The sequence below is a fragment of the Saimiri boliviensis genome, chromosome 20 (assembly GCF_048565385.1).
Source record: "Saimiri boliviensis isolate mSaiBol1 chromosome 20, mSaiBol1.pri, whole genome shotgun sequence".
Lineage (NCBI taxonomy): Eukaryota > Metazoa > Chordata > Mammalia > Primates > Cebidae > Saimiri > Saimiri boliviensis.
The window spans coordinates 31,485,064-31,512,984 of NC_133468.1; the positions used below are offsets into that span (position 1 = coordinate 31,485,064).

General features: G+C 48.8%; 1 protein-coding gene across 2 annotated transcripts; it reads left to right on the forward strand.

Annotated features, from left to right (window-relative positions):
* On the forward strand, positions 1 to 27,441 carry AGFG2 (ArfGAP with FG repeats 2). 2 transcript variants are annotated; one of them, XM_010344723.3, is made up of 12 exons: positions 1 to 362; positions 10,796 to 10,889; positions 12,499 to 12,614; positions 15,068 to 15,221; positions 16,146 to 16,311; positions 17,326 to 17,451; positions 23,665 to 23,773; positions 23,990 to 24,072; positions 24,253 to 24,336; positions 25,225 to 25,353; positions 25,572 to 25,702; positions 26,280 to 27,441. In XM_010344723.3, the coding sequence occupies exons 1-12, from the start codon at positions 142 to 144 to the stop codon at positions 26,337 to 26,339; spliced, it is 1,473 nt and encodes a 490-aa protein (XP_010343025.1). In that variant the 5' UTR covers positions 1 to 141; the 3' UTR covers positions 26,340 to 27,441. The 2 variants fall into 2 exon arrangements, with proteins under 2 accessions (XP_010343025.1, XP_010343027.1); XM_010344725.3 differs by having other exon boundaries at positions 25,617 to 25,702.
* Positions 27,442 to 27,921: the final 480 nt, after the last annotated feature.

Here is a 27,921-nt window from a genome sequence, read left to right on the forward strand (position 1 = left end):
GGCGGTGTAGTCTCCCGCGGACGCCGCCCGCTCCCTAGCTTCAGTCAAAGGAGCTGGGCGTGCGGAGGTGGCTGAGGAGGCGGGAAGGCGGCAGTGGTTGAAGGGGGCGATTGCTAACTAGCGGGGAGGGAGTGGGCAGGGATGGTAATGGCGACGAAGAAGGGCCCGGGCCCGGGCGGCGGGGTCAGCGGGGGCAAGGCGGAGGCGGAGGCGGCCTCGGAGGTGTGGTGCCGTCGGGTGCGGGAGCTGGGCGGCTGCAGTCAGGCCGGGAACCGCCACTGCTTTGAGTGCGCCCAGCGCGGGGTCACCTACGTGGATATCACTGTGGGCAGCTTCGTGTGCACCACCTGCTCCGGCCTCCTGTGAGTGACCGGGAGGGGGTGGCGGAGGTTGGCGTTGGAGGGGGGAACCCCGAGAACCTGGGAACGGGGTGAGGAGGCTGGGGCTCCGGAGCGCGAGGGAGGGGGGCCGAGGTAAGGGGCAGCGGGGAGGCCAGGAGACGAGCCGGCTACAGAGACTGGGTCGTCTGCTGCAGCGGTGTCGTGGGGAGGGGAAAGGGCAGGGGAGAGGAAGCGAGGCCGGAGTCGCGCTGCGGAGGGACAGGTGGGGGTGCAGAAGGACGCCCGAAGAGGGACCAAGAAATTCCCTGAGCGGGCGAGGCGAGCTGCGCTCGTGGAGAGGGAGAAAGTGCGGAGGATGGAAGGGAACTCAGGGTGGGATGGGGTGTCAGGACTTAAATAACCAGAAAATGACATGCACCTTGAGAGGGAACTTCATGCAAGTGGAAAACAAAAAGGAAAAAGGTGGGGAAAGCCGGCCTGGAGATGGAAAAGCACCTTTCTTCCTTCGGGCTTGTGTCCCTGCTGGAGTGTGAGATGCAGAAGCCAGTTGAAACTTGGTTGAAACTCCTATGACTAGAGTACAAGATTTAAAAAAAAAAAAAAATTTTTTTTTTTTTTTTTTAAATAGGTGAATTAACCCAGATTGACAGCCTAGGGATAGTGGCTGGAAGAGAGCCATGGTCCAGAGTTCAGGTGTAGTTACGAATCTTAGCAGGGCTTTGGAATGCTACCCAGAGGATAAAACTCTTGTGAAATCTAAGAGATGAGAGCCAGTGGGTTACCTTGGTAGAGAGCTTAGATTTTTCAAACGTTTGCACATCTAGGTGAGCCATCCTGAAGGGTAATCATTTACCCCTTTAAGCTCCCTGTTGCCACGGCTGGATCCAGGAAACTCTTCCTAGATTTTGGGGGGCTTCTTTGCATTACCTAAATGCTACTCTTAGCATTGGTGCTGTTCGGTAACGCCAGTGAATTGACAGCCAGAGTTCTAGCCTAGATTTATGGTTATATAGTAACCATCCCTCCACACCCTTCTCCACTCCCCTACCCCCGAATTAAGATATTTTTTGATTAGATGTATGATTAACATCTGATATCAGGCCTGGATCTCTGTTTTTTATGTTTGTTAAGGGATTTGTTTTGACTATTTTTTAGCCTTATTTTAAGACATTTTGTTTTGTTTTGTTTTTTAAAAAGATATGCTTTCCGGTAGGGGCGCCGTGGCTCACGCTTGTAATCCCAGCACTTTGGGAGGCCGAGATGGCAGATCACAAGGTCAAGAAATCGAGACCATCCTGGCCAACATGGTGAAACCCCGTCTGTGCTAAAAATACAAAAATTAACTGGGTGTGGTGGCGCATGCCTGTAGTCCCAGCTACTTGGGAGGCTGAGGCAGGAGAATCACTTGAACCCTGGAGGCAGAGGTTGCAGTGAGCCAAGATTGTGCTACTGCACTCCTGCACTCCAGCCTGGCAACAGAGCAAGACTTCATCTCAAAAAAAACAAAAAAAAAAAAACCAAAAAAAAAACAAACAAAAAAACTGCTTTCCCTGGCTTGATACCTTTAGGAGCCAGGGAGTGAGCAGTATTGTTCTTGCAAGACAGATGGGAGAACAGAAGCAAAGAGAGGTTTTGTAACTTAATCCAATGCCATATGGGGGTTGCTGTTTCCAACATTTGTTGTTTGATATTAGTGATGATCATGGCAGACCAGAAATGAGAGTTTAGTTCTCCCAAGATTACAGTCTGGAATTACTTCGTTTTAACCTGCTTTGCTTATAAACTTCTCTCTGGGTTCTGATCAACCTCATTTGTGGGTTGTAAGGATGAACTCAACTTTGATCTAAGTAAAAGCCATCGTGGCTCTTGGGATAATGATTGAGAACCCAAACAGTAATGTGTCATAAACTGAGATAGACTCAAATGTAGCAAGAGGATAGAGACTTGAGAGCAGATAAAGTACCCTGGGGAGAGATGGAGCAACCTTTAGGATTATGTACAAGGGGCCAGGCTCGGTGGCTCACGCCTGTAATCCCAGTACTTTGGGAGGCAGAGGCGGGTAGATTGCTTGAGGTCAGGAGTTTGAGACCAGGCTGGCCAACATGGTGAAACCTCATCTCTACTAAAAATACAAAAATTAGCCCGGCTGGGCGCGGTGGCTCATGCCTATAATCCCAGCACTCTGGGAGGCTGAGGCGGGTGGATCACGAGGTCAAGAGATCGAGACCATCCTGGTCAACAAGGTGAAACCCCCGTCTCTACTAAAAATACAAAAATTAGCTGGGCATAGTGGCGTGCGCCTCTAGTCCCAGCTACTCGGGAGGCTGAGGCAGGAGAATTGCTTGAACCCAGGAGGCAGAGGTTGCAGTGAGCCGAGATTGTGCCATTGCACTCCAGTCTGGGTAACAACAGTGAAACTCCGTCTCAAAAAAAAAAAAAAAAAAAAAAAATTAGCCCTGCATGGTGGAAGGCACCTGTAATCCCAGCTACTCAGGAGGGTGAGGCAGGAGAATCACTTGAACCTGAGAGAGAGGCAGAGGTTGCAGTGAGCCGAGATTATGCCAGTACACTCTCCAGCCTGGGTGACAGAGCAAGACTGTCTCAAAAAAAAAAAAAAAAAATACGTATCAGGTAAAGTCGAAAGAGAAAGAGCTGATCCTGAAAATCCTACTATGAAAAGAGAAATCTCATTAAAGTCTGAAGAGAACTAAAGAGAAGCAGGATGAAACTGATGGATAAAACTGAATAACTGGGAAATGCTGATGTTGTTATCATTATTTTGTAGATATTTCTTAAAGTATACCACAGATAACATGTCCCTTTTATAATACTCCTGAATCAGGACACAAAGAAAGCTAACGTATCTGGGACACATTAAAAACCTGGTTTCTTCTTCTTCTTTTTTTTTTGAGATGGAGTCTCATTCTGTCACTTAGGCTGAAGTGCAATGGCGCGACCTTGGCTCACTGCAACTTCTGCCTCCTGGGTTTAAGCAATTTTGCCTCAGCCTCCTGAGTAGCCGGGACTACAGGCACCTGCCATGACATCTGGCTAATTTTTGTATTTTTAGTAGAGACAGGGTTTCACCATGTTGGCCAGGCTGGTCTTGAACTCCTGACCTCAGGTGATCCACCTGCCTCAGCCACCCAAAGCACTGGGATTACAGGTGTGAGCCACGGCACCCAGCCTGCTTAGGTTTTTGATAAAGCATTATGAGACTAAATAAGGGAGTGATTCTCAAGGTGGTGGATTTAGAGAGCATATTTTGGTGTTCGGGAAATAAGACGCTAGACCAACCCTTTGTTAGGAGGAAATGAGAGTGGAGTGAAAGATCAAGACGCTGGGCCAGTAAATGAAGCCGAGTGGAAGGCATGTTGAGATTCTAAGGAGAGAAATATCAGGAGAAACTGCAAGAAAGCTGGAGTTTCCCTGTAATTAGCATGACAAGGGCAAGGCATATAATCCTTGTAAAGGCTGCTAGTCTTAACACAGTATATTACCTATGTCCCTTTGATGTGCTGTAGGAAGGACTGGGAGCTGGCAGGTGGGCATAAGGCAGAATGTGAGGCAGAGGATGCTTATTTCTGGAGGCATGGCTCCATGGTGGCACAGAAACCAATTAGCATCTTAAATTAGGGTTTTGTGGTGGTGGAAAGTGAACATTGTGGTAGGCTGACAGCCTGTGTGTTCATTCATTTTATCAGTCAACACATACTCAGTGCCTATCAAGCCCCAGACAGTTTTAGGCATTGGAGATAGAGTAGTGATAAGGGTTCCCATCTTCACAGAGCTGACATCCTAGTGGAAACCATGGACTATAAAGAAATCATTCTGTATTGCTAAGAGCTATGAAGTAAAATAAAGTTCTGTGGGTTAGAGATGATACCAAACTGAGATATGATGCAGAGAGAATTATTATTATTTTGAGACGGAGTCTCGCTCTGTTACCAGGCTGGCGCGATCTTGGCTCACTGCAATCTCCACCTCCTAGGTTCAATGGATTCTTCTGTCTCAGTCTCCCAAATAGCTGGGACTACAGGTGTGTGCCACCATGCCCAGCTAATTTTTGTGTATTTTTAGTTGAGATGGGGTTTTATCATGTTGGCCAGGATGGTCTCGATCATTTGGTCTTGTGATCTGCCTGCCTTGGCCTCCCAAAGTGCTGATATTGTAGGGTTGAGCCACTGCACCCACCTATTAGTATTTTTTAGATTGAGTCTCTGTCGCCCAGGCTGGACTGCAGTAGTATTATATCGGCTCACTGCAACCTCCATCTCCTGGGTTCAAGTGATTCTCATGCCTCAGCTTCCTCAAGTAGCTGGGATGACAGGCACATACCACCATACCCAACTAATTTTTGTATTTTTAGTAGAGACGGGGTTTCATCATGTTGGCCAGGCTGGTTCTCAAACTAATGATCTCAGGTGATCCACCTGCCAAAATGCTGGGATTACAGGTGTGAGCTACCGTGCTTGGCCTCAGGGAGAAATATTCTTTGTTAAAAGAAGAGGATATTAAGGGGAGAAATAGAAGTACCACACTTAGCACCATAGCCAGAGAAATCCATAGCCAGAGAAAGCCATAGCAGGATGACATTTTAAAGGCCAGTTTTCTGTTCAGTGTGTTACAAATTTGTCGTCTTCTTAAAGGGACAGAGTTGTCTGGGGGCAGTGAGCAAAATTACTAGAATTCCCAGCTGGCTGGATTGGCCCATGGAACATGACTGTTTCAGCCAAAGTTGAATTTCCTAAGATCTGAAGAAAAACACACATTTTAATATTGGTGGGTGGGTATGACTCTGCCTGCATCCCTGTATTTATGAGCTCATTCTTGTTCTCTTTGTTAATGAGAGATATTTTCTCAGCTGTAGCAAAAACCTACAGCGTTGGTGTGAGGGCTTGAGAGAGAGGCTGCTAGTTTCTGCTGTTCCTAAATTTACATACATACTGCCACAATTGTAGGTCCCACACCTGACCTAGTTTTATTCATTTGGTTTTCTTCCAGTACCTAATTTCCTTAACCTAGATGTGGATCTGTTTAATTTCCCCAACATACACATATGCTTGTTTGTTTAGTTACATTTCTAACTCTTGGAGGATGAATCTGTCATTTGAAGCTTAAGATGGGGTAAAAATTGCTGCTAAAAAGCATCTATTTGCAAAGCAGTGCTTTAAATGTTCTTTCTTGTTCTGGTTTGCCTGAATGCTTCTGTGGATAAACCACTGTTGCTCAGAAAGAAAAGGATGTTGAGGCCTTAGTCGCATTGACATAAGAATGGACACTATCTTTGACACCCAATTTTTTTAGTAAAGTATAACATGTTTCCTTGATGCGGCTGTTTGGGTCCATCTTCAATCCATCCTTCTTCAGGCCTTGATAATAGATACTTATCTCTTCTACTTCTGCCCAACTTTACCGTGATAACAGGAGTCAGAATTAAGGTGGGCAGAGCTCTAGGCTGGGTGTCAAGAATGTACTTAACAGCTTTTTATTTGTGACAAGTTCCTACCCTCCTTGTGCCTTACTTTCCCTGTCTGGCTTGCTAGTGGTTCTTAGCTGGAGCATTTTAATCTCCATTTGAGGAAAGGTATAGTATGTTGTTCAATAATTCAGTACTTTTCCATCTGTCTGGGTTGGAGAGGTACATATGTGCCTTGCCCCTGTTTTAGTCCCATTCCTTTATCCCTTCTTCTGTCACCTTTCATGTTCACTTCTGCTGGGCAGAGGTGGGTGGACCACTTGAGGTCAGGAATTCGAGACCAGCCTGACCAACATGGAGAAACCCTGTCTCTACTAAAAATACAAAATTAGCCAGGTGTGGTAGCACATGCCTGTAATCCCAGCTACTCGGGAGGCTGAGGCAGGAGAATCGCTTGAACCCGGGAGGTGGAGTTTGTGGTGAGCCGAGATCATGCCATTGCACTCCAGCCTGGGCAACAAGAGTGAAACTCTGTCTCAAAAAAAAAAAAAAGAAAAAGAAAAGAAAAGAAAAAGAAAAGCCCCTAAGGAAGTAATAAATTACTAAAGGGATGAGAAGAAGCTTGAGGGCGGGTGGTGAGAGAGGTAAGGGCTGAAGGGAGAAATTGAAATGGAGCCTAAAGGGAAGGGCGGCTGGATGCTATTTGGAGTCTACCTGGCTCTAATCAACAGGGCAGCTGTTTGTCATTGCTGCTGAGGAGGAACAAAGGAAATGGGTTGAAGCGGAATTTAGTCAGAAGAGGTTTCCTAAAATTAGTGAAGCTGACCCTGGAGAAGGTAATGAGAGGGCCTTCCTTTTAGGGACTATTGAAAATTCCTAACAGGGACTCTTTTTTTTTAAAATAAAGATGGGGTTTCACCGTGATGGCCAGGCTCGTCTTGAACTCCTAACCTCAGGTGATCCACCCACCTCGGCCTCCCAAAGTGCTAGAATTACAGGCATGAGCCACTGCGCCTGGCCCTAACAGGGACTCTATGGTGTTGTTTGCATCCACCATAAGAGCTAAACAAGTTTAGTTGTACCCTGTTCAGAAGCAGAGGAGTAAAATCCCAGAGCAAAGAAACACGATCTGGAGTGTATGAATCTGAACACAAATGTTCAAAGGCAAGGATTTCCCAAGTCCAAATTTGGCACAAATAAAAAAGAACTTGGGTGCTGTGTGGAACTGGTTTTTTTCCATTGTTGACCTGGCAGAACCTTCTTAACCGAACAGCTGAGCAAGTTTGATGCTTTTATGAAGCAAGATAGAAGCAAAAATATGGGCCAGCATGAGGGTGATGATCACAGAAAAACAAAAGGCGTGGTACTTGCGGAAGTAGTACTCTGCTTAATGGAATCGGGAGAGGGGAGGGGGAAAGAGAGGACTGGGCGGACATTGGCATCTACACATACAAGTGGCTTCAGCTGCCAAGTAATTCAGAATACTTCAAATGCCCTTTAGGTGCCCTGTGAAAAAGAAACTGAAGTGGATAAAGACAACCTGACTGGCTGGAGGCTTGAGTCCTAGTAATAATGTACTTTCAATTGGAAAAACTTACTCTATTCTGAGAAGAAAAATTGATCTCCATTCCTCCCTAGCACTTCCTGGTTAGAAATAGAATGAATTTGCTGTGATTACTTCTTTTGGGAGGAACCTGAGAGTTATGTTGGGGAGCTGGGTGCAAGTAGGAGAGTTGGGCCTGTTTAATTCCAGGCCAGTGACTCGCATCTGGTCCGCTGCATGACCCTGGATGTACCCAGTGCAATGCAGCACACCTAGATCACGTGATTTTAGCTACCAGGAGGAGGGGGCTCTCGTTTCTAAATTGCTTCTCTCGGCCAGCAGTGGCCTCTCTGTGATTCAGAAAGAAAAACTCTGACTCATAGGCCCTGTAACTAGGCCCCCTTCCTGGGCTGCAGCGTTGCCTTGTAGAGAATTCTCCCTGCCCCCAGACTGTGGCTTCGGTTGTACAAAAGCCAGTCTACAGACATCAAGGTCAGAGCAATGCTTTTTGTACTGTGCTATGGAAACATCCTGTTCTATCAGATTCATTTAGCCCAAAGCACCTAAATCATTTCTTATTTTCTCTGCCTTCCCATCATCCTATCACCTCTGCTGCCTGCTCCCACTCAAAAATAAAACAAAACAAAACTCTTCCAGTCCAGGCTCAGCCATAAGAAGTTCTGTTGTTCCAAGCATCCCATCTTGATTGATGGCTAGGTTGAGTCACGCCTCCTCCCCCTAACAAGGAAGTGTACCTCCCTGTTTACAGTTAGCTAACAGTTCCTGGTTATTCATTCAGGAAATGTCAATGACCTTTTTGTGATAGGCTTAGAATCTGTTTTTCTTGGTGTAAACATAATAGGTTTTACCTTCCCCATGACCATTTCTCTTCCTTCCGCATCCTGGAGTCACATTCTCCCTGATCCATCAGTGCCTAACTGAATAGTATCCTACTGCAGTGAGAAGTATGTTTGTCCAGGCGTCCTGGATTCTTGTGAGCTCCTGGTGATAAGAGAGCGCCGTCCTATAATTTTTGTATCCCCCACAGTGCCTCCTATAATGCCTTGTGTTTTGGCAAAGTAAATTTTGTTTGTAGGAGGTGAAGGAGAAGACCTCTGAGATCACAGGGACAGTGAGGTCTGGCTAGACTTCAGAAAGTCCTGACATTCTGAAGGGGAAGGGCCTAGTGGTTAAGGTGAGAAAGAGTGTAAAAGCAGCCTGGCTAGAATTAAAAGCAAAACCGAACCAAACCAAACCATTAGGAAGAGAGGCCTTAGGAGAGAAAACGGGACTATGTCTGAAATGTGATACGAAGACAGTCTTCAGGGCAGATCAAGTTGAAGAGCTATTGTTTGATATGTAATAACAAAGCCTTGCTTTTGTTTTTCCCTGAGCTTAGCTTTCCTTGGGGGCATCAGTCCTCTTTGATATTGCTTGTCTTTTATGAGAGTATTTTTGAGACCCTTTTATACCTAAAGGTCTAGCAGCAGAATTGCTGCACACAGCCTCAACTGGAGCTTCCAGTGTCCTATCCTTTGTTAGAATCTCATAATGAGTAATTTATCATCTGCAGGGTGGCCGCCCTTCACTGTTCACTCTGTACTGAGTCCGCCCACTCCCTGCCCCCGCTTTTGCTTACATGTTCGCTGCCATTCTCTCATACTTGGCAGGAGCGCTTAGATTCTGTATGTGCACCTGTTAGTGTGAGTGTATGTTTTCCCCTCCTTCTTTATGAATTTTCAGGATTTTCAGCTGTTAAATATTTTTGTCTCTTTCTCCCTTTGCCTTCCTGAGGACGTCAGCTAGGACCCTATTCTAGATTTTTATTTGAACAACTTGATTTGCCCATCTTTTTTTTGAGATGGATTCTTGTTCTGTCTCCCAGGCTGGAGTGCAGTGGCATGATCTTGGCTCACTGCAACCTCTGCCTCCTGAGGCAAGGCGCACGCTGCCATGCCCAGCTAATTTTTTGTGTTTTTTTTTTTTTAGTAGATATGGGGTTTCACCGTTTTGCCCAGGCTGGTCTCGAACTCCTGAGCTCAGGCAGTCTGCCAGCTTTGGCCTCCCAAAGTGCATGCTTGGCCATGATTTGCCCATTTATTGTTCATAAGATTAGTAGTCTAAAAAGGCCTTATCTGCTGAGACTGCTTCCCTCTTGGTCCCAGAGTCCATCTTGTTTTGGTTTGGGCAGTTTTGTTTTAATCCAATGAGTAGTAGGCCGAGACCAGAATAAAATTTAAGGTGCAAGGACAGGGGAATCTATGAAGCCCGGCCTGGCTTAGCCCCAGGTTTCCTGTGTTAGCACACTGCAGAGACCAGTTGAGTGGGGATAAGGAAGGCTTCTCTTCTCTTATAATCTCCGCAGGTTTCTAGAGGCAGAACTGGATTCCCAGGGAGTTAACAGAACATACAGAGGAGGCACAAAAGCATTGCCACAGGATACATATTCCTCGCCCATGCCAGCCTCATAGCTCATGGTTGAACTTGACTTCTTCCTGCTTTATTAAAAGATCTAGAAATAAGAAAGTCAAATATTTATTTTCCCTGAGATGCTTCCGGAAAGAGAGGGACCCTATCCATCCCATTACCACTCCACCCTTCTGTGTAGATACAAGGAGGGCCAGCTGGGGCTAGAGACTCTTTTTTGTCACCAAATCCTGTTTTTGTTAGCATTATCAAGAATAGTCCTGGGCCTTCATTTTTGCCTTCCCTCATGCTTGAGGGATTTGTGTTTTTGTGGGCTCTGGGATGTTGGGGGTGGGCTGCAGGTCTAAATGATAATGCAGGAAATGGGAAGTGGTCACTCATCTGAGTTCACAGGAGTACCCCCCTTGGCCTACAGGTTGAACACTGAAACTGTTGGGATCTGAGTCAGGCTAGAGGATGCTTCTGGATGGGCAGGCTCTGCCTTTCCTCTCCAGAGCGACTAGGCTCACAGGATGTTCCTGACTCTCTTCCCTGTCTCTTTGGAGACTTCTTTTTTTTTTTTTTTATGGGGCGGGGGGTGGGGGGTTGGCAGGGACAGAGTCTTGCTCTGTCACCCAGGCTGGAGTGCAGTGGCATGATTTTGGCTCACTGCAGCCTCTGCCTCCTGGGTTCAAGCGATTCTCATGCCTCAGCCTCCTGAGTAGCTGGGATTACAGCCGTGCACCACTACCCCGGGGTAATTTTTGTATTTTTAGTAGAGACGGGGTTTCATCATGTTGGCCAGGCTGGTCTTGAACTCCTGGCCTCACGTGATCCACCTGCCTCGGCCTTCTAAAGTGCTGGGATTACAGGTGTGAGTCACTATGCCTGGCCTCTCTTTGGAGATTTGTCTCCAAATATTTCCTTTGTTTCCTGGAATTAAGCAGTAGTGTCAGGTGTGGGGGGTGTTCTATCTGAGCTTAGTTTATGTGCTATTGTTTCACCCTTTCTCCCTCCTCCTCCCATGAGCAGCCTGCCATGCTAACTTCATTATTATTCTCTCTCTTCCTGTTTTCTCTCCCGAAGGAGAGGGCTGAACCCCCCTCATCGTGTCAAGTCAATCTCCATGACAACTTTCACTGAGCCTGAAGTAGTTTTCCTACAATCCCGTGGAAATGAGGTGAGCTGCCACCAATGGAGTGGTGAGAAGGTCACCCTATCTGCAGGCGGGGCTTTGCCTCAAGACTGTAGGGAAACCTTACGGTTTCTCTTAATTTTTTCATATGTATGATTTCTTTTCTTAGGTGCATTTGTATATTTACGGAACCTTAGTTGTACAAATTGTGGTTTGTATAGGCCCCTTTTTCTGTAGTCAGGGGAAGTAGCAATTTCTTTGTAGGATGTGGTACCTGGGCAATGGAGGAGTAGAATGATCGGAGCTCTGGGGCTTGAGCACTCAGAGTTGACCAGGCCAGCCCTCTGAGGAAGCTCTCCTGGGGCCAGCTCTGCTGCCTTAAGCTTTGACAACCTGTATTTAAATGCATGTCTTTTACTTGAAAGTGACTTAAATCTCTTCCCCAGCTAAATTTACTGATCAGAAGTTGCCATCCTTGGCGTTAGCAGTACCCCCAGATTATGGGTGATTGGTTTACTTACAGGGTGTCATCAAGGGCTTCTGGAGGTGTCCTGGAAGCCAGGGCTCTGAAAATTGTCCCTGATCCTACCCTTGTCAAATTCAGTTCTCCATAATTCTCATGGCCCTCTGTTTTCCCTTTTTCAATACATGTCACAAAATGTGACTATAACTTTAGTTTTATTTATCTAAGACATGACCACCCCATTAGATTATAAACGCTGCAAGGATAGAAATCATGTCTGGTTTGTAGGTAAACCCAGATCCTAGCACTGTGTCCATGCTCTATCTATCTATCTATCTATCTGAGACAAGGTCTCGCTCTGTCACCCAGGCTGGAGTATAGTGTCACGATCTTGGCTCACTGCAACCTAAACCTCCTGGGCTCAAATGATCCTCCCACCTCTGCCTCCTGAGTAGCTGGAACTACAGGCATGTGCCACCATGCTCCACTAAGTTTTGTATTTTTTTGTAGAGAAGGGGTTTCGCTATGTTGCCCAGGCTGCTCTTGAACTCCCGTACTCAAGTGATCCATCCACTTCGGCCTCCCAAAGTACTGAGATTACAGGTGTCAGCCACCACACCTAGCCAATGTATAGTTACTGATGAATAAATAGAAGTGGTGGCCAGGTGTGGCGGCTCACGCCTGTAATCCCAGCATTTTGGGAGATGGTGGTGGGCGGATCATGAGGTCAAGAGATCAAGACCAGCCTGGTCAATATAATGACACCTCGTCTCTACCAACAATACAAAAAATTAGCCAGGCATGGTGGCAGGTGCCTATAATCCCAGCTACACGAGAGGCTGAGGCAGGAGAATTGCTTAAACCTGGGAGGTGGAGGCTTCAGTGAGCAGAGATCACATCATTGCACTCCAGCGAGACTCTGTCTCAAAAAAAAAAGAGATCAAGACCATCCTGGCCAACACAATGAAACCTGTGTGGTGGTGCACGCCTGTAGTCCTAGCTACTCGGAGGCTGAGGCAAGGGAATCACTTGAACCTGGGAGGCAGACGTTGGAGGGAGGCGGTATCCCACCACTGCACTCCAGCCTGGTGACAGAGCACGACTCCGTCTAAAAAAAAATAAAAAGGGAAGTGGTATCTTTTGTATTTCATGCTTTCTGCTCCAACTCCTCTGACACCTTCATTCTTTTAGGTTTGCCGGAAGATTTGGCTAGGTCTGTTTGATGCTCGGACATCTTTAGTACCAGATTCCAGGGATCCTCAGAAAGTAAAGGAGTTTCTCCAGGAAAAATATGAGAAGAAGAGATGGTAAGGAGTAGGAAAGAGGTTGCTACGGAAACGTGTGCAAGACATTCTTCATCTGACAGTCCAGTTTCTAGAGTTGTATTTGGCCTTCTCACAAAGGACAGACTTGGGTTGATTCTGTTCCGCTCACATTCATAGTTAAGGCTAAAATAAATCTACATGAAAGGACAACTTGTTCTCAGTCACTAACCCTGCAGATTTTGTGTTCTCTCTTTTGGAGAGATAGTAGACTGATTGGAGTCAGGAGGTAGGCCTGTGGGATTTCATTTTTATAGCTCAGCTGATCTTGTATATGGGGAGAGATGGCTGGAAGCACACACCTTATAGTTTTATTCCTTTAATCCATTGTTTCTTTCTTTCTTTTTTTTTTTTTTGAGACAAGGTCTCACTCTGTTGCCCAGGCTAGAGCACAGTGGGACAATCACAGCTTACTGTAGCCTCAGCTTCTCGGGCCCAGGTGATCCTTATACCTCATCCTCCCCAGTGGCTGGGACTACAGGTGTGTGCCACCATGCCTGGCTACTTTTTATATTTTTTGTAGAAATGGGATTTCACCATCTGACCCAGGCTGGTCTCAAACTCCTGGGCTCAAGTGATCTGCCCGCATTGGCCTCCCAACGTGCTGGGATTACAGGTGTAAGCCACGGAGCCCGTTTCATGATTTATATGTACAGCCAGCCCTCTGTAGCTTCTGTATGTATGAATCCAATCAACCTTACATCAAAACATTTGTGAAAACAGGCCAGGCGTGGTGGCTCACGGGTATAATTCCAGTACTTTGGGAGGCTGAGGTGGGGAGACAACTTGAGGTCAGGAGTTCGAGACCAGCCTGGCCAACATGGTGAAACCCCATCCCTACTAAAAATACAAAAGCATTAGCTGGGCATGGTGGTGGGCACCTGTAATTGCAGCTACTTGGGAGGCTAAGGCAGGAGAATTGCTTGAACCCAGGAGGCGGAAGTTGCAGGGAGCTGAGATTGTACCATTGCACTCCAGCCTGGGCACAGAGAGAGACACCATCTCAAAAAAAAAAAAAAAAAAAAAAATTGGGAAAACAAAAAATAACAATACAAAAATAATACAAATGAAAAGCAATACAGTATAGCAATGATTTGCATGGCATTTACATTGTATCAGGTATTATAAGTAATCTAGAGATGATTTAAAGTATATTAGAGGATGCACATATTTGATATGCAAATATTTCACCATTTTATTTAAGAGACTTGAGCATCCCGTTCTCTGATTATGGTGTCAGGGCATCCTGGAACCAGTTCCCTGAGGATACCATGGGACAACTGTATTTTGTCCTCCTGATGAAGAAAACAGCATCTCTATTCTTCCTTACCTGTCCTCTCCCCTGGTATCACTTCCTCTTGTGGGATCTCTGGGGTGTGTGCATGTTGGGAGGTAACTGTAGGTGGAGAAGAGAATGCAGAGAACAGAGATTGAGGTGGATGAGACTACACTGTGGAGCCCCTCCTAGGGATGTCCTCAGGATTAAGATGACACGTACAGAGTAGGGGCCACATACACTGCAGTGGATGGGAATTGTCTCAGCAGTAGCAGGAGCTGGCAGGATAGAAGTGTGGATTGTGAGTACCTAGAGGATGAGACGGCAGGCAGCTTTTCTGTGGAACTGAGAAGGACTCTGAAGAAACACCCAGGAAATAAAAGAGGGGGACCTTTGCCAGGGGCGGTGGCTCACATCTATGATCCCAGAACTTTGGAGGCTGAGGCAGGAGAATCACTTGAGGCCAAGAGGTTGAGACCAGCCTGGACAAAATAGCAAGACCTTGTCTCTACAAATAATTAAAATATTAGCCAGGCATAGTAGCATGTACTTGTAGTCCCAGCTACTTGGGAGGCTGAGGCAGGAGGTTCACTTGAGCCTGGGCAGTTGAGGCTGCAGTGAGCCAAGAGGGCCCCATTGCACTCCAGCCCGGGCGATAGTGAGACCCTGTCTCAAAAAAAAAAGATGGGCCGGGCCCTGTGACTCACGTCTGTTTTCCCAGCACTTTGGGAGGCTGAGGTGGGTGAATCACCAGGGAGTTCGAGACCAGCCTGGCCAAAAGGGTAAAACCCTGTCTCTATTAAAAATACAAAACATTAGCTGGGCATAGTGGTGAGCGGCTGTAATCCCAGCTACTCGGGAGGCTGAGGCAGGAGAATTGCTTGAACCTGGGTGGCAGAGGTTGCAGTGAGCCGAGATTGTGCCACTGCACTCCAGCCTGGGTGACAGAGTGAGACTCCGTCTCAAAAAAACAAGAAGATGTTTAAGGGGATGCTCAAGATAGGCAGAACTTTGCTGAGTTGTTCAGTTCCCTTCAAAAAAGGGAATCAGAGAAAAATGAAAATAGACTTTGACTCCTGTTACCTGTGTCTTCCCAAACACTTAAACTGAGCATGGTCCAGTTTTATCCCTCTCTTTACAGCCTAACTATTCTTTTTCAAAGGTATGTCCCCCCAGACCAAGTCAAGGGGCCCGCTTACACCAAAGGCAGTGCTTCCACCCCTGTGCAGGGCTCCATTCCAGAAGGGAAGCCCCTTCGGACACTTCTGGGTGATCCTGCACCATCTCTCTCAGCTGCTGCCTCCACCTCGAGCCAGGTAACTCTCAGATCTACTCTTCATGTTTCTGTTGATTTGGGAGACAAGAGCGTCCGTTTCCTGAATCAGATTCCCCAGACCTAGCACACAACAGTGCAGGAGCTGTGAGTTGGTTCTTGGTCCTGCTATTAACCTGTATCTTGTATTTATCACCTTCTGGACCTCATATCTTTTGGAAGTCAGAACCCAACAGGAAGTGGTATTTAGGGAAGTCAGAGTATCAGCTCCTATTCCATCAAAGAAACACAGAAGGAGCCAGGACACGGTGTCCAATACCTGGAAAAGTTGAGGAGTAACAGCCCCAGGGGCACTGTTGGGCAACATTCCTGTGTATCTCAGGGTTACCTTGGCTTATGTGCTATAAAATGCATGGTTCTTAGGCCAGGTGGGGTGGCTCACACCTGTAATCCCAGCACTGTGGGAGCCCAAGGTGGGTGGATCACCTGAGGTCAGGAGTTCAAGACCAGCCTGACCAACATGGAGAAACCTCATCTCCATTAAAAATACAAAATTAGCCAGGTGTGGTGGTGCATGCCTGTAATCCCAGCTACTCAGGAGGCTGAGGCAAGAGAATCACTTGAACCTGGGAGGCAGAGGTTGTGGTGAGCCAAGATCACACCTTTGCACTCCGGCCTGGGTAACAGAAGTGAAACTCCTAGCACATTGGTTAGGTGATGAAAGAGAAAATAAAAATGAAACTCCATCTAAAAAAACAAGTGTGGTTCTTGGAGCAGGTATACTGAGAAGATGAGGATGATATGAACTGTGAGAGGGGCTAAGGCAACTCTTGCCCAGGAAACTTCTAAGTTGAGGGCAGTTGCTTACTGTCTTCCCTCTGTACCTGCCTATCTGAGGGGAGCCAGGGGAAGGCCTGGGGTATGTCTGCGATTCTAAGGGGTATATGCAAATTCCTTTTCCTCCAAGTCTGTCACTCAGTCTCAGGCTCGGATATCCCAGGCCCGGAGCACTCAGCCACCTCCCCACTCCTCTGTCAAGAAAGCCAGTACTGATCTGCTGGCTGACATCGGTGGAGACCCCTTTGCTGCTCCCCACACGGCACCAGCTTTTGCTGCATTCCCTGCCTTTGGGGGTAAGTGGGACTTGGGATGGGACCCTCCCTATAGCATCTATACTTACAATACAAGAAATCCAGACCCTGGAGGAGACCATGGCTCTAGATCGCCTCATGCAAACAAATGTGAAGGTCACTCTGAAGCAGTGAGGCTGGGAGGATTGGGGTCAAGTGAATACAGCCGGGATTATGTTTGGGAGTTTGATCCTAAAACATTACAGTGAGGGCTCCTAGCACTTCGTTTTAGAACACTGGAGATAGCCTTTTTTATTTTCTCTATTAAAATGGGAGGAAGGGGATTATCATGTTCCATTTCCCCAAAGATTCTTCTTCACCAAAATCAGCAATAGCCAGTAGAGGGCTAAGCAGCGTAGAATGTGTTTTCCTTTTTTAAAAATTTTCAAGCTCTTTCCTCCATGAAAAAAAAATTTCATGCCCCCAACTAGGCCCTGACAAAAATATTAATGCCTCATGGAGTAAGGACAGAAGAGGGCAGGGAGTGAACCTGGAGGCCCTGAGTGCCCCTGCCTCCCTGTGTGGGTGTGGCTCTGGGCCCCAGGCCCCTCCCATTTCCCTCTGAAGAGGACCCTGTGGAAAGGCAGATGTCCCATAAGAGTGGCCTTTGGCCTTTAGAATTAGTAGATATATTACATAGATAAGCATATACATTTTCTTTTTTATATACATTTTCTTTTTTCTTTTCTTTTTTTTTTGAGACAGAGTCTTGTTTTGCCACCCAGGCTGGAGTAGAGTGGTGCAATCTTGGCTCACTGTACCTTCTACGTCCCAGGTTTCACCAATTCTTGTGCCTCAGACTCCCAGGTAGCTGGGATTACAGATGTCTACCACCACACCCAGCTAATTTTTGTATCTTTAGTAGAGATGGGGTTTCACCATGTTGGCCAGGCTAGTCTTGAACTCCTGACCTCAAGTGATCTGCCTGCCTCAGCCTCCCAAAGTGTTGGGATTACAGGTGTGAGCCACCACGCCTGACAATTTTCTATATAACCTTTATGTGTCTTTCACCTACAGGCCAGACACCTTCCCACGGGGGCTTTGCCAACTTTGATGCCTTCAGCAGTGGCCCCAGCTCTTCTGTGTTTGGAAGCCTCCCTCCGGCTGGTCAAGCTCCGTTCCAGGCCCAGCCAACTCCTGCAGGTAAACTCTGCCCCACTGGCTTCCTTTCTCTTCCAATCATGTCCAGTCGTTCACATCCATAAATCACCCTTCATTCACATCTTCACTATCCTAAAGAAGTGTGCAAAGCAGCAAAGCACAAAGCAGCAGCTCCAGGAGAGGATGAGAGTGTCCAACACGTGATTGTCAGGGAGAGGGGGTCTACTGTTCTGCTTTTTCATGCAAGGAAAATAACCAAGATTGCAGCAGGAATTGTGTGGGTTATACACTAGGAAGCTTCTCACTAGGAAGTATGGAAGACCTGAGTCCTAGAAAAACTGAAGATGGATGTGACTTTTTCTCTAAGATGCTCTTGTCTGCATAGTACACTGACCCAAAGGGTCAAGGGTCAAGATAGTCTCCAGAAGTCCTCATCCATCCCTCTAAGACCAAAGGCCGGTAAACTCTATGTTGCTGCAGCCACAATGGCTCACGCCTGTAATTCCAACACTTTGGGAGGCTGAGGTGGGAGGATTATTTGAGCCCAGGAGTTCGAGGCTGCAGTAAGTGATTATTGTGCCATTGCACTCCAGCCTGGGTGACAGAGCGAGACCCTGTCTCAAAACAGATGAACAGACAAACCCCAAAAATATGTTATTTAGCCATTGAAGAGACTGTGCAGGCCTTCTGAAAGCATTCTGCTCCTTCCTAAGCTCTAGACGTCGAGTCTTCATAGCATTTGTGCTGCCTTCTGCCTTTTGACATCCTGGACACATGGGAGGATGCTTCAGTGTTCCCTATCAGGCCCAGATGTCTGGGAAAATCCAGTGATGTACATTTTCTTTCTCCCTTCCTCTACCCATCCTTCTCTTCTCCACCCTCACTGTCAGCCAGTCAGATGCTAACTGAACGTTACAGCTTTGGTAAGTTATTCTCCCCACTCCAGAGCCTACCCAAGCACCTCTGATCATAGAGTTTTGAGGGCTGGAAGGAACCCTTACAAATTGGCCATCTGACAGATGAGGCTATTAAGCAGTTTCCCTAGTCATGCAGCCCACAGAGTGATTGAGCTGAGCCCAGAGCCCAGACTTCTTAACTCATGCTCTGCCCACAGCCTTCTCACTGTGCCACTATGAGCTGATTAGCTGCTTTTGTTTTTATCTTATTTTATTGTTTTGGAGGGGGGACAAGAAGAAACATTTTATGTTGATAAAAGTTGGCTGGGCATGGTGGCTCACACTTGTTATCCCAACACTTTGGGAGGCCCAGGCAGGCGGATCACCTGAGATCAGGAGTTCAAGACCAGCCTGGCCAATATGGTGAAACCCTATCCCTACTAAAAATACAAAAATTAGCCAGGTATGGTGGCGCACACATGTAATCCCGGCTACTCGGGAGGCTGAGGCAGGAACATCTCTTGAACCTGGGAGGCAGAGGCTGGAGTGAGCTGAGATCAAGCCACTGCACTCCAGCCTAAGAGACAGAGTGAGACTGTCTCAAAACAAACAAACAAACAAAAACCATATACTTAAAATAACTAATCATATACCTGTGAGATTCATGAAGCAAAAACTGTTAGACACAATCAGAATTTAATAAGCCAATGGAATAGGAGACTGTAATATGCTTTCCCACATGATTAACAGACAGATAAGAAACTATAGGAAGCAAAATCTCCATAAATTCTAACAAATAGAAATCACATAGGTCACATTCTGGTTTTTGTTGCTGTTTTTGTTTTTGTGTGTGTGTGTGTGTGGTTTTTTTTTGAGACGGAGTTTCACTCTTGTTACCTAGGCTGGAGTGCAATGGCGCGATCTCGGCTCACCGCAACCTCCGCCTCCTGGGTTCAAGCAATTCTCCTGCCTCAGCCTCCTGAGTAGCTGGGACTACAGGCATGCGCCACCATGCCCAGCTAACTTTTTGTATTTTTATAGGAGACGGGGTTTCACCATGTTGACCAGGATGGTCTCAATCTCTTGACCTTGTGATCCACCCGCCTTGGCCTCCCAAAGTGCTGGGATTACAGGCTTGAGCCACCGCGCCCGGCCTTTTGTGTGTGTTTTTTGAGACAGAGTTTTACTCTGTTGCCCAGGCTGGAGTGCAGTGGGATGAACAGTCTCAGCTCACTGCAATCTCTACCTTCCGGGTTCAAGCGATTCTCCTGCCTCAGCCTCCTGGTAGCTGGGATTACATGCACATACCCAACTAATTTTTTGTATTTTCAGTAGAGATGGGGTTTCACCATGTTGGCCAGGCTGGTCTCAAACTCCTGACCTCAAGTAATCCGCCTGCCTTGGCCTCCCAAAGTGCTGGGATTACAAGTGTAGGCCACTGTGCCTGGCCATAGGTCACATTCTGTATGATAAAAGATGACCTAAACAGAGCTTAAAGGCATGAAACAGATGGGAAAAGATACAACATGGAAAACAGAAGTTAGTATCCATAAAGTATTTTTAAAACTTCTGTGAATATGAAAATAGAATAATGGATAAGGGTAACACCCAGAAAAAAAATATGAAAATAGGCTGGGCTTGGTGGCTCACACCTGTAATCTCAGCACTTTGGGAGGCTGAGGCATGTGGATCACCTGAGGTCAGGAGTTCAAGACCATCCTTGCCAACAAACGTGGTGAAACCCTGTCTCTATTAAAAATACAAAATTAGCCAGGCGTGGTGGAAGGCACCTGTGATCCCAGCTACTTGTGAGGCTGAGGCAGGAGAATGGCTTGAACCCAAAACACGGAGATTACAGTGAGCCTAGATTGCACCATTGCACTCAAGCCTGAGTGATGAGAGTGAAATTCTGTCTTAAAAAAAAAAAAGGAAAAATATTCTCAACCTAACCAGAGAAATGCAAACTAGGATAAGATAGCTTTGCACATCATATTGGCAAAAGTTTTAAAGATTGATAATGGCCAGTATTATGTAGGGAAAAGGACCTTCTGTGGGCTGTTGGCAGAAGTGTAAATTGGTGCAAGAATATCCAGTTTAGTAAGAAAAGTGTGCTCCTAGGAATGGGAGCACTTGAGGAAACAGCCTGTGTAAAGTTGTCATAGATGGGTCCCTTCTGAAATGCCTTCCCAGCAAAACTGATTGCTCTAAAGACAGAGTTTTTGAGGCAGACTCAAGAGAAGGAAAGCCTCAGCCCCACAGATGTCCCAAGGATTAAACCTTTCGTCCACTATCTGGCTGTCTCAAAAAGCAGTTGCTGGACGCGGTGGCACATGCCTGTAATCCCAGCACTTTGGGAGGCTGAGACCGGTGTATCACTTGAGGTTAGAAGTTTGAAACCAGCCTGGCCGACGTGGCGAAACTCCCTCTCTGCCAAAATACAAAAATTAGCAGGGCATGGTGGTGCACACCTGTAATTCCAGCTACTGAGAGGCTAAGGTAGCAGTGAGCAGAGACTGTACCACTGCACTCTAACCTGGCTACAGAGCAAGACTGTCTCAAATAAAACAAAACAAAACAACAAAAACAGTCAATCTACAGCCAAACCCAGAGCCAACGAACATTTACGAGGATCCTGACATCACTGGGCACTTTCGTGCATTATGTCCATGAGAAAAGAAAGAGCCTCCCTTTGCAGGCAACTAGCTCAACTTGGCCCAGATCTAATGCTGTTAAGTGGCAGAACCCCTTCCCACCACACCATGATCATGCAGGTGTTCCTTGTGAGTGTGACTTAGCTATTGGGTGTGAACTGAGAGAGGAGATTTTGAGAGGTGGGTGTCTCTTCTGACAAGCTTTCTTTATTTTTATATTTCTGAGGGGGAGTATGGATAGAGGGGAGGTTTTCAAAACTGCTTCTTTCCCTCAAACTGCATTAAAGCATGGTAGAAATCTAGCTACGTGGTATAAGAAGTGCATGAGAGCCAGGTGTGGTGGCTCATGCCCGTAATCGCATTACTTTGGGAGGCTGAGGTAGGCAGATCACTTGAGCTCACAAGTTCGAGACAAGCCTGGGCAATATAGCAAAACCTCATCTCTACCCAAAATGCAAATAATTAGCTAGGCATGGTAGTGTGAGCCTGTAGTCCCAGCTACTCAGGAGGCTGAGGTGGGAGAATCAGCTGAGCCCTGAAGGTCAAGGCTACAGTGAGCCGAGATCGTGCTACTGCACTCCAGCCTCAGCAACCGGAATGAGACACTGTCTCAACAACAACAGAAAAGAAGTGCATGAAATGAAAAGCAAACAGGAGCGCAGGTGTCCCTTGGTCCACCGCCTCCTTTGTGAGAATGCAACCTCTGTGCGAAGGGCCAATGTCGCCTGGGCTAGGGACTGTTCTGCCCCCTAGTGTCCACAGAGAGAAACAGCATGGCTTGCAGCCTTGGAGAAGCAGCCTCTCTTCCCAGCCTGGTTCTCACTAGAGGAAACTCCTGGAACTTGAAGGACCACAGCAGTACGAAAAGTCAGCCATCCGAGGAGAGGGCGCCGTGCTCACATGGAAATTCCACACACCGTACTCAGAGGCAGGCAAGCAAGGAAAGGCCTTGGCGGGGAGAGTCAGTAGAAGATCCAGTACCACACGGCTGGCTTTTTTTCAGAGTCTTCCTCTGTTGCCCAGGCTGGAGTGCAGCGGCTCGATCTTGGCTTACTGCAATCTCCCTCTTCTAGGTTCAAGTGATTCTAGTGCCTCAGCCTCTCGATTGCCTGGGATTACAGGCATGTGCTGATTTTCATGCTTTTAAGTAGAGACAGGGTTTTGCCATGTTGGCCAGGCTGGTCTTGAACTCCTGACTTCAAGCGATCTGTTTGCCTCAGCCTCCCAAAGTGCCGGGACTGCAGGCGTGAGCCACTGGCCCCAGCCCCACCCATTTGGCTTTCTAGACTGACTTACATCCTGTGGATTAGAAAGGATTGGTGACCAAGTATACACAGTGGCATTGTATCCTTGCCCAGGAGGAAGCTGGCAGCCAGCACTTGTTCATCTAGAAAGCCCAGGCATTTAGGAAAGAGGTGGAAACACGAGCACTGTCTTACAAGCACTGACACTCAGAGGGAGTGGGGCTTTGGGACCTGGCAGCAGGTAGGCACTGGGCACTTCAGCTCCCCTGCTAGATTCTCAGCTACTCCAACTTAGGGCCTGGGTCACTGTTATTTATGCATAGTGCGTGGCACGTGGTAGATTCTCTCTCCCCCCACCCCCAACTTTTTTTGGGACGGAGTTTCACTCTTGTTGCCCACGGTGGAGTGCAATGGCACGACCTCAGCTCACTGCAACCTCTGCCTCCCAGGTTCAAGCAATTCTCCTGCCTTAGCCTCCCGAGTAGCTAGGATTACAGGCGCCCACTACCATGCTTGGCTAATTTTTGTATTTTTAGTAGAGATGGGGTTTCACCATGTTGACCAGGCTGGTCTTGAACTCCTGACCTCAGTCTACTCACCTCAGCCTCTGAAAGTGCTAGGATTCCAGGTGTGAGCCACCGTGTCTGACCAATAAAGCCTTTTTCCATCTGGGCTCTCCTTTTACATTCACAACAGCCCAGAATGGTCAACAGGGTCCCAAGATAGAGAGGAGACTTTGATGCCCAGAGAGGAGGCTTTCTTAAAATGACAGGGACTGGGTGTCTTCCCCTGAGACAAGATTGCCTGGAATTTTCCAGACTCTTGGCCCTCAGCTGTTTTGTAAGATTTCCACGTGGGCCTTGCCCTCTGTGCTTTTTCTTTTTGGCTGTGAAGAGGAGGGAAGGCTGGAGAACCCGGCAGCAGGGCTGGCCCTGAGCAGTGTGTCCAGGCTCAGGGCATTAGGGTGGCCTCCCGAGAGGAGGTGGCTGAATGGGGAAGGGACAGTGCTGAAGGCTGCACAGGCCAGGAACCTCCTGAGTGTGATGGGACTTGCTGTCCTCCATGGCACCTCTGCCTGCCCCTCCCTGCCACGTTCTGATAGATAGAAATTCGGGTTGAAGAAAGAACAGGCTTTTCCATCTCTTGAGGGAAAAGTGGGACATGAAAGGCAAACTGGAGCAGGAGGAGGACAGCCTGACCCGAGGATGAGCTGCTCTCCTCTCCGAAGTGCAGCTTTGAGCACAGGGGACATGGAGAAGGGCTGGGCTGTCACCTTGCCCAGAACTCTCTGTGGGAGACAAGACCTCCTGAACTGGGTGGTCCCTGGGAAAATGGGCTGGCTCAGAGAACCCAGCGGGTGCCTGTCATGCCGCGACTCCACTTCTCCACCACCACCTGCATCTCCTCTCCTGCCCCTCCCTCCCTGTCTCAGCCCTTCCTATTGTATTTCCTACGACTACCCAGGGACTCTGTTCGGTGCCACTCCCCTGGCACCCGCCAGTCAGCCAAACACCCTCGCGGATGTGGGCAGCTTCCTGGGACCCGGAATGCCAGCTGCAAGTGTTCCTAGCAGGTAGGTATGGACATCAGGCAGTCTTCCTTAGGGCAGGAGAGCTGCCTGAAGCCTGGCCTTGCCCCTCCCAGCCCCACTGGCATCTCCTGGCCACTCTCCCCTCTCCTCCCCTTCCTTGGTCAACCTGGAGAGCAGGGTGGGTTGGGGTCTCCTGGCTCCTTGCTCAGGTTTGATCGGCTCTGGCAGCTGGGCATGACTTCTCTCTCTGTGTTACAGCCTCTTTGGGATGGCTGGCCAGGTCACCCCGCTCCAGTCTGCCACGACGGGCGGCAGCGGCAGCACAGGGCTGGCCTTTGGAGGTGAGTCCTGCCTGTAGAGTTCCAGGGGAGGGAGCCTGAGACCAGGAGGAGCCTGGGGACTCTGGACTGCGTGGGAAAGGGAGAGATTAAGAGGAATGCTCAGGCATCACAGGATGAAGCACATGAGAAAAAAAAAATAACCATCTCTCTGTCCCGCCACTCCCCATTCCACTTGGGCAGCCTTCACCAACCCTTTCGCAGCCCCTACCACGCAGCCCCCGCTGGCTTCCACCAACCCGTTCCAGCCCAACGGCTTGACGCCAGGTAAGCCTCCAGCATGGTCCCTTGCCCTGACCATCTGAGACTCCCAGGGTGCACACTACCCTGCAGCCTCTCCCTTAACCCTTCGTCTTATGCTGTTAGGAGAAGCAGACAGCCTGGTCCTTCCCCTGCCCACACGGTGCCAGGCCCCTGAGCACCCAGGTCACAGAGCCAGATTTTAGAATTAGAAGCACACAGGCAGCTACTTACTGGAGATGGCATTGAAGACTGTTTTAAAGTTGCAGTGGCAATGAATCTCCTCTCTCCAGCCCTCAGCAGTGTCCCTTCAGGCACCCATCCTCAGTCCCTTTTGTGCCCTGAAGCTTAAGCCACCTAAAACATTCACGCTATTCCTGGCTTCCATCAGCTTCAGGCTCTTTCACCCTGGCCCTTCCCAGCCTCTGCTGCTCTCCCTGCAGCCTCGTGCTGGCTGAAACCTCACGGCCAGAGAGAGAGGAATAAGAGCGAGCACAGCAGAGCTGTGTGGTGGGCCCGCTGCTGAGGGCTTCATGGCCCTGATTTAATCTTCACAGCAGCCCTAGGAGATGGACTGTCCCCATTTTAGAGTTGAGAAAACTGAGGCATTGACAGCATTAGAAGTTTGCGCCATTTTTGCAGTTTAGCAGGTAGTGGGAGGCTGGCCCAGTCCTGTACCATGCCCGTTCCTGGAACCACTGTGCCCCACGTGCCCACAGAGCAGGGAGACGGCAGGGTCGTTTGGTGGTGTGAGAAGCAAAAGAGTTCTATGGCTGGTTAAGGGTATTTCCGCTGGGTACCTCCTGTCAGGGGAAAACTATATCCCACTTTCCCATCTTGGAGGGACTTAGGAAAAACAGTTCTCCAGCTCACCTTCCAGTAGTTTGCCTGAGCCGCCTGTCTCTCATTCCATAGGGCCTAGCTTTGGGATGAGCAGTGGTGGACCTGGCTTCCCCCAGGCGATGCCACCCACCGGGCCCTTTGCCAGCTCCTTCCCAGCACCGCTGTTCCCCCCACAGACCCCGCTGACTCAGCAGCAGAATGGTAAGAGTTGCAGAGGTACAGGCCCCTTTCACCCCATCCCCTCTCTGCATAGAGATCGGTGGTCCCTTGGACCTCATCAGAGCCCTTGCAGTGCTCCTTCTGACCAGCAGGGGGCGGGGACTAGAGAAACACCAGACTTTGACCGGGGAACTACCACTACTCCATTCCCTTACTCCTGAAATTTATTAGCAAGGTGCCCCCTTGCTGTCCGCCTGCAGGAAAGCGGGCTGGTGTCAGCTGTGTTACTGCTTTTGGACCCCCAGGCTCTTCCTTCGGGGGCTTAGGATCAGCCAAGTTGGGGCAGAGGCCACTGGGCCAGCCAGCTGGGATGTCCACCAACCCCTTCATGGTGAGTGCCTCAGCAGGGGTGCTGTGGTGTGGGTCGTGGGCTTTCCCTCTGGGACAGTACTTCCAAAAGAGGCTGATGTGAGGTGGCCCCCCCTGCTCCTTCCTCATGTAAGTCTGTGTTGTCCAAGCCAGGGCTGAGCTTAGGCCTCAGCTTTTTTTTTTTTTTTTTTTGAGACAGTCTTGCTCTGTCTCCCAGGCTACAGTTCAGTGGCCTGATTTTGGCTCATTGCAACCTCCCCCTCCTGGGTTCAGGCAGTTCTCCTGCCTCAGCCTCCTGAGTAGCAGGGACTACAGGTGTGCACCACCACACCCAGCTAATTTTTACATTTTTAGTAGAGATGGGATTTTCCCATGTTGGCCAGGCTGGTCTTGAAATCCTGACCTCAGGTGATCAGCCTGCCTCAGTCTCCCAAAGTGCTGGGATTACAGGTGTGAGCCACCACCCCGGCCTCTTCTCTCACACTTTCCCACTACCCTCAGCACAGCAATTTTTTAAGAGAAAAGACTCCTGGCTGCCTTTCTTCTTGGCTTCCAGCTCTACTCCCCTAACCGGAAAATGTGTTGTTCTTTCTTTCCAGACTGGACCCTCATCAAGCCCGTTCGCCTCCAAGCCTCCAACCACCAACCCCTTCTTGTAGCACTGTGTTTTTTAGGGGGCCTCTTCCCTGCCTTCTGGGGTCCCTCTGCTCCCTAGAGCTCTCATGACCATTTGCCTGTGGGCGTTTCTGTGGGCCTTGGGGATAATGGAGGTGCTAATGCTTTGCTTGGGGCCTGCAGGTGAAAGGTAGCTGTCCTCAGATTCCACAAGGCCTCTGCCCCTCCCTTCTCCCACCCCCACCCAAGCAGGAAGCCCAGGAGGAGTGGGGGCAGGGCCTGGCCGGGAGGAGTGATGGGGGGATTTTTTTCAAACGATCAGTTAGAGTAGCCCTCCTCCTCCCCTGCCATCGCAGCACTGTGCTCCCCTGCTCCCAGTCCTGTGGGCAGAAGATGTTGTGGACACAGACTGGCCAGCCTTCCCCTGTGGGAATAGCTCTTCCCTGGGCCCCTGTGCTCCTTGTGGATGGGAGCTCAGTGGGGAGGGTGGGGGAAAGACGAGACACTATTGATGGGGCAGTGACCAGACAGTACTGAGACCCAGAAGGCCTGGGTGGCCCAAGTGCTCTTGGTGGCCCAGCTTGGCCAGCACACCCTTTCCTCCTGTCCCCACCCCCTACTGAAGGGGTCCCCCATTGTTTTGCTTCCCCAGCGCCCCTCCCTCATCCTGGGCGTCCGGGATGAGCAGTTTACCTTCGAACTCACCCAGGCCCGGCAGTCCTGTCAAGCACTTTAGTTAGCCGTTGGTGTCATGTTTGGATACCAGTGTTTTATATTTATATAGAGAGAAGATTTTCTAATATAGCCTATTATATATAAATAGATCTATCTATATGCACATACATACATATATATATATACACACCCAGCCGATCTCCCTCTCCCAGACAGCTCTTGTATGTGGGAAATGGGATGAATCCCCATCTGTGCCTCGACCATCAAAGCCAGAGCTCCATGGCTGGAGGGGGGCAGCCATGTGTCTGGGCCCCCACCAGCCCCAGAGCCTGGGTTTTCCAGGGAAAGGCTTTGTGCAATTGCCTGGTCTTTTTTGTTTTTCTCCACGTGCCTCCCCTGTCCCCAGATCTCTGCACCAAAGCTCATTGCAGGTAATGCTGGAAAATAACTGCATTTGAACGAAAGAGAAAACGGCTCTCATGGTTTTGCTTCGGGCCAGTTTGAGGGGCTGCAGGTCAGTCAACATGACGGATCCTTGACCTGGCTCTGCTGGGTTGGACTGCCTGGGCCAGTGATGTCACTGCCATTGACCAGAGACAGGGCAGAGCCAGTCCCTGTCTGGACCAGAGTCCTGCATTAGCAATGGGAAGAAGCGTGGCAGGAGAGGGGCCGCCACTGCCGGGGACTGGAGTTTGATGTGAGTGGGCGTGCCCACTGGGGCCAGGGTGGGCAAAGGAGGTTGGTGCCAGTGTGGAGGTGGAAGTAGACCCCTCCTGGGCCTGGGACATTCTCTGCCCCGGGCTCTTTCCACCTGAGAATGTTGTGGCAACAGCCACGGTGCCTGGGCTATTTGTGTGGTGACAAGACAGATCTGGTCAGGGGTGGGTGGCAAATACCTCACCTGACTGGGCAGAGGCCACCTTGCTGTTTGGCCCAAGGCCAGGAGAGGCC